The sequence below is a fragment of the Quercus suber genome, unplaced genomic scaffold, assembly GCF_002906115.3.
Source record: "Quercus suber isolate HL8 unplaced genomic scaffold, Cork oak 2.0 scaffold_655, whole genome shotgun sequence".
Taxonomy (NCBI): Eukaryota; Viridiplantae; Streptophyta; class Magnoliopsida; order Fagales; family Fagaceae; genus Quercus; species Quercus suber.
In genome coordinates, this window is record NW_027070096.1 from 80,134 (window position 1) to 87,053 (window position 6,920).

Sequence of the window (6,920 nt, forward strand, 5' to 3'; positions counted from 1 at the left end):
GTTACCTATATATACGATATATTCAATAATTTTTTTCATAACTTTTAAGGTGACATTGTAATTAGAGTAACATCACTTTCATATGAAATCGTTATAGTAAATATTTGTTATAATAATAATAATCACGTCTCTCAACAATTGTGAAAAAGAAAGTTTGTAAAATTTGTTAAGTATACACTTATTGGGAAAAAAAATTATCCCTAAAAGGATTAAAAAAAAAAATTGTTCCTAAAATAGAGTCAATTGGTGTAGATCAATTGGTGTCTCTTAAGGTTCAATAACTACGAAATATATTAAAGGGCCAAGCCCATTTCACCTTCCTTATTACCCCGCCAACAAAAACCAGAAAAACATAAGACACGCACACTCACAAACACAGTCAACAGTTCGACCAAACCATGCCACCGCACACCAACACCACCACCACCACCAAGCTCCCACACTGTTACCACCAACTACGCACCTTCATCAACGCCAGAATCAAATGGGTCCGAGACCCTTACCTCGACTTTGCAGTCCAACGTGAAAAGGACCTCAAAGAAGCCATCTCTCTCAAAAACCAAGTCCTCTCAACCCCTTCCAAAACCCTCCCTCTCTCCACAGCTTCTCTCCTTAAACCCCACTTAAACCTGCCCACTACCACTTCAAACTTTTCCCTCAAATACCCTTCTCTTTTCCTTCATTCCCAATCCCCTCCTCACCTCAAACTCACCCCTCAATTCCTTTCCATTCACAAAGACGAGTCCTCTATTCACAACTCACCTACTCATAGAAATGACACTGTTAGAAGACTCACCAAGTTGTTAATGCTCACCAAAGCGTCCAAATTGCCTTTATACGTGATAGAGAGGTTCAAATGGGATCTGGGTCTTCCTCAAAATTACATTTTGACACTTCTGTGTGATTATCCTGAGTATTTTAATGTTTGTGAGGTGAGAGATGAGAGAAGTGGTGAGGAAGTACTTGGTTTGGAGCTTGTGAAGTGGAGGGAGGAGTTGGCAGTGTCTGAATTGGAGAGAAGGGTAGGGAAAGATGGTTACTTTGGGGGCAAGACAGGTGTGAGAATTATGTTCCCCATGTGTTTGACGAAAGGTTTTGAGTTGGAGAAGAAGGTGAGGGATTGGGTTGAGGAGTGGCAAGCATTGCCTTATGTGTCTCCTTATGAGAATGCGTTCCATTTGTCGCCAAATAGTGATCAGGCCGAGAAGTGGGCTGTGGCGGTGTTACATGAGTTGTTATGGTTGTTGGTGTCAAAGAAGACGGAGAGGGACAGTGTGTTTTGCTTAGGGGAGTATTTGGGGTTTGAAGGGAGGTTTAAGAAGGCATTGGTTCATCATCCGGGGATATTTTATCTGTCGAATAAAATTAGGACGCAGACCGTGGTGCTTAGGGAGGCTTATAGGAAGGATTTCTTGGTGGAGAAGCATCCGTTGATGGGTATGCGGTATCGGTATATTCATCTGATGAATAAGGTGCCGAAGAAGAAACGGCAAAAGCAGGCTGTTGGTTTAGCTTCTGGTACTAAGAGAGAGGTTGCTTCAAGATCTAGTGGTGAAAGGGTGTAAGGAAAGGAAGAAATGTGAGTGAGGTGATAGGGAGATTGATGTGATTGATAGAGGATGATAGGCAGGAAGCTAAGTACCAATTAAAAAAGAATATGGGAATTGTTGGTTTTTGTTGTCCTCTTGCAGTGCAAAAGCGGATGCATTTGTTCTAGCATTTAGCTGATAGCTGAGAAAGACCAAAGAGCAATTTCGAATCAAGGGTAATTGGATGTGTTCCTGGGTGAATTCTTGGAAAATTTGAAGAGAAATGTTAAGTGGATGGTGGTAATGTAAACGTTATATTAAGTGACAAGTAAGTTATTGGTACCACAGGGTAGTACGATGTTCATATTGAAAAGAAGAAGAAGAGTGAGAAGGTGAAAGTTGGTGTTATTTACCTGCTGTAAGGGGAGTGTTACAAAGGATACAGAAAATGAGCAGGTAGAGGCAGGGTGGATGTCTTGGCGGGTTGCTTTGGAATGGGAATTTTAAAATAATGTATGTTTCTTTCTTGACTTGATGCTCAATTCACATTCACTTTCTGATATGTGTTATGCTATTATGAAGTGAATGCACTCCCTAGATTTTTGTGGATATCAGTGAAAATAAGACGTTAATAATTTATTTTTACCTGGTAATTTGCTTCATTGAATTTTTAGAACTGTAATAAGTTTTATGTCATGAAATGGGGCATTTCTTCCATAAACAATTCATGGTTTTTGTGTGTCTTGTTAAATGTTGGTTCTTGATGCAGTCTTATATCCATGTCAGATGTGCCTCAAAATGGTCAAGATTAGCCGTTAATTGCAAGTATATGTTCTTTGTTTTGAACATAGTCATGTTAACATCTATATAAGTGGAAAATGCAGTCATTTCTTGAAACAAATGATTGAATCTATACAATTAATGAGTGCCTTTGAAGTTCATTTGGGCATTATTCCAGGTTTGCAATTGTCCAATTGTTTGTGTTTGGTAAGATGCTTTCCTGTTTTTTTTCTTCTAAGGTCTTAAAATGAATGTTGTTGATACTTTATATTCTACTTGGTAATATTTTGTTTTTCATGCTTCAAGTTGTGCCAAAGAAAAGTTTGTGATCAAAAGTGGTGTTCTTAGTATTGATTTTCTGATCATATTGCAGGCAAGGTGCATTTTAATGCAAGGGCCGTAGGGTTGAATTGGATAGGAGAGGGCCAAAAGAATCTCAGGCAATTCCAGCGCTGACTGCTATTGCTGAGTTATTCTCAGTATTGTAGGTTCTGGTTTTGGCTTTAGGTCCACACCAAGTTGACATGTAAGTGAAAAAACTATGTAAATGAATATCATCATTTGTGTTTCACACTTTTTGGCACGAGCCTTTTGAATTAAGCCTTTAAGACAATACATGATGCTTTCTCTTTGGAAGACAACTCCACAAGCCTTATTCCCCCTTATTCTTCCATTTTCTCTTCAATTCTAGTTAGATATTTGATTCCCTTTCTATGAAGAAGTATAATGCCACACTGCCAGTGTTAGCACTTCATGTAATTGATGGATGTTTTAGTCAATATGTGAGTAGAAAACCAAAATAATAGATAGTTCTAACACAGCTAGTCAGCTACACATACAATATTCATGACAACAATGTTGAAAGGAAGATTGTGCAAGAGATTTGTTCTCTTTCCAACTCTCTTAACACTATCCTTTCTTTCATTTCCCTTTCTTTACTTTAGAAAATTCACTTGAGATCAATTGCTGGTGGGAGGTATCACAACTTCAGTGACTGAAACAGCCGTGTAAGACACCATTCCAGAACCTATGTTTGTTAAATTTCATAAAAGAAAAGTTTTTGTTGTGTCTTCAGCTGTAAGGATGCACACACCAACAGATTAGGAATTTTGAATGCCTATTTTACTTGATGAATGTTGTAACATGACCAGGAAAAAAGTGTGCTAAAACTAAATGTGATTGGGTTCTAGTGCTCATCCTTTGCTAGTGGTCATTCTATGTATTTTGGCACTGTTTTTGATCTTGTTCAGGCTTGTTAGAATATGGCAATTGTGACACCTTATGATTGGCTGATTGTCTTAAAATCTGACATGTCTACCAATTCAAGCATTCATGCATGACATTCCTGAAAATATGAGGTACAAAAAGGTGGAGGCTCAACATATTGCTCTTGTTATCTGCCTCCTTTGATGCTAGCTGATCACCTTAAAAGTTCACTTCCTGGCATGTGTCTTACCTCTACCTGTCATTCTTTAGTGAGCAGGTTTCTGAAATCAGAAACAAGTATGGATGTTCAAGGTGGGATCGTTAGCTCATTGTGTAATTACTAATAGACAAAGAGAATCCACGTCAAGGATTATGTCTCTCCCAAGTCCTGTCCCATGTTAGTGTCAATCATGTTCTTGTTGCCCAAAGCTCAATTGTGATGTTGGTTGTATGGCTAACTTAAAGAGAAAAACCTCCTAACTAGTTCCCTAAATGGTCTTGGATCAAACCTTCACCTCGGACCATGTTGCCTTTGGAGCTCCCATTTGTGCTTGGACTTAATTTTTCGTAGGTTGAGGCTTGCTAGGCTACGACTATTGGGGTATTGTAATTGTGGCACGGTTTTGGTGTTTGTGGGTAAGCAATGTGATAATATTTCAATTAGAGATGGCAATGAGTCGGGGTGAGGTGTGTTAAAGGTATGTTTTTATCCTTAACGAGGTGGTCTCAGCACTAATGAGATAGAGATGAAAGAGAAAAGAGAGCATTTGTGAGAGTGCTAAGAAAGAGAGAAATAAGTGTTTTGGGGGATGATAGTAGAATTTGTTTTAGAAAAAGTACAAATAGAATATGTAAAAAGAAAGAGAGACACACACAAGGTGAGCAAAACATAACGCTTGGCATTTACCTATTTGTTTTTTTGTCTCTGTTTCTTTTTCCAAATAATCTAGGGGCCGTTTGGTCATCATGTTTAAACACTAGTGTTCAGTGTTTAAACACTGAACACTAGTGTCCAAAAACTAAAAAAATGTGTTTGGTGTACCAGCCTTGTTCCCTGTTGTTTGAAAAATATTGTTCAAAAACCAATGGTATAAAACCCATTTTTGAAATCACCTCCGGATAGTTTTTAAACAACAACCACTAGTTGCTTAGTGGCAATTTCGTAATTATCTTAAACAACAAATACTGTGCTCAGGTCAGCTTTTTCGTACTTTGGTCAGATTTTTTAAAAATATTTTGGTCAGTCACGTTCTTTCTCCTGATTTATGGCCCCCTATATTCTCTCTCCTATTTTAAAATATATTTATTTTGTACTTTAGTCAGTTTTTTTTACAATTTAACACACACATACCAAACACATATTTTATATTTTTTAACATTGAAACATGTTATTTAAACTATATTACAAACACATTTTTTTGTTTTATAAATACTAAAAATTCGTATTTCAACAATACTTTTTAAACCACAATTTTCACATTTTTTTAAACAACAATTTTTGAAATATATTACCAAACACCCTCCTAGCTTTTAGCTTTTTAGAAATAAGCTAGTTTTTAACTTTCTGTCACACATTAACGTAAAAGATTCCAAGAACCATGTATTTTGATAAATACTATATAAACAAGTTACTGCAAATAAGCTGATCACACACTCATCTTTTTGGAGCTGAGCTAAAACACTTTGTATGGGACAGACGGATAAAGTGGGGTGAGATTTTTGCTGTTCATAATTTCAATGCATGTTGTTAACTCTTATATATGAATTGTGGTAATGTTGTGACTTGTGAGATTGTACAATTGCTATTCGAAGTTTCTAGACAAGAAAAGTGAAAGGGTAGAGGCCAAGGTGGTATATGGGCTGGGCCCAACGTGTTAGGTGTAGGTGTGTGTTGAGCAATTATAAGGGTGTGATGTTAGAGCAACCGTGTCAGTAGTTGTAAAAACTGGTAAAATACAAAAAGTGCATAATTTTACACATTTTTTGTGTATTTGGATCCACGTTTCTACGTCTATGTACGTTTGCGCGTTTTCTCTTTTTTTTTTTTCTTTTTTTTTTAAGAAGCTGCTGTTGTTGAGGGACTCATAAACTTTACTTTTCATCAACTTTTTCATTAAAAATGGGTTTTATGGTACTATTCACACATTTAAAAATTATTTTACTACAGTATTTTCAGTTTTTAGCAAAAATAAGTTGCATCTAAATGGATCATTTAATTAAAAAAACACTCACATCAGTACTTGTAAAAATATGCAAATATACAAAACTGCTTTGCAAATGAACAATAACGGTGCATATATGCACGGTTACTGTTCATGTACAAATGATTTTTTTATTTTTTTTCTCTCTCCCAGTGAAGTTGCTTTCTCATCTGTCTTCTTCTCACAAAAAAGAAAGAAAAAGGTGGGTGGTGCCATGTGGATAGTGGATTGTTTGATATAGTAAAAAATTAAAGAAATATTATTATTTAAATAAAATAGATGATGGAATAGATAAACTAATGTGAGTGTTTTGTAAAAGTGGGTGTATAAAATATAAATTTTTTTTTTATTTTAATTTATAAAATAGACAAAAATTTTACACGAATTGATACGGTTGCTCTTAATTGGCACCCATTAAATATTTTTATGCATGTAAATCAATATGCGGGAGAAAAGGAGAAAGAACTTTCTAGTTTCTAGTTTCTAGTTTGTATCGAAAAAGAATAGGAATGGAATTCCCACATTTTTAATTTTTGTGGGTTTAAGTTCTTTTTGTGATTCACTTATTTTTTTTGAAATTGAAATTTTTTTTACTGAATATATTATAGATAAAAGTAAAAGTTAGCTAAAATGGTATAATAAAACTTATAAATAATATTAAAAAATATAATAAAATTTATAAATAATAATAAAAATAAAATAAATAATAAAATAAATTGACAAAATTAACCACGCTGAAATGACAATTATTACGTGTGTATGGGCCAACTTTGATAAAGAATCCCATTGCGGTGTGGACTTTGATTGAATGAGTTAGAATTTAGAGCTAGTGAGCTACTTTTCACTTGATGATCAGTACTGTTTGGGAGGAATCCCAGGTGTTATGAAATATGACAGGGCCTTGTCTTATCTATTCTCAATTCTCATCTTCACGTGAACAAAAGTAAGGGTTGATATCAGGTTTAATACCCTCCCACTAGGGTATTGTACCTGATACAATTAATTAATACGGATGACTTGGATGACTGAAATGCAGTTGTACGGAATTCGAATCCCAAAAATATCTTCTAAATTAAATGCAAGTGTACGTCTTATTATTTTATTTATTTATATTTGTGTGGATCACGTTACATCTCATATAAAGGACTCCTCATATGATGTCTTCTCCATTTATCATTTGCCCATTCTTTTTTAGTTTTTTATT

General features: G+C 35.3%; 1 protein-coding gene across 1 annotated transcript; it reads left to right on the top strand.

Moving 5' to 3' along the window:
- Window positions 1–305: 305 nt before the first annotated feature.
- On the top strand, window positions 306–2,950 carry LOC112020919 (protein WHAT'S THIS FACTOR 9, mitochondrial). Its single transcript, XM_024053491.2, has 2 exons — window positions 306–2,042; window positions 2,683–2,950. The coding sequence occupies exon 1, from the start codon at window positions 399–401 to the stop codon at window positions 1,563–1,565; it is 1,167 nt and encodes a 388-aa protein (XP_023909259.1). The 5' UTR covers window positions 306–398; the 3' UTR covers window positions 1,566–2,042; window positions 2,683–2,950.
- The last annotated feature ends 3,970 nt before the right edge of the window (window positions 2,951–6,920 follow it).

Bases quoted from the DNA above. Each gene is read 5' to 3' on its own strand.
- LOC112020919 (XM_024053491.2), top strand. From the start codon at position 399: ATGCCACCGCACACCAACACCACCACCACCACCAAGCTCCCACACTGT.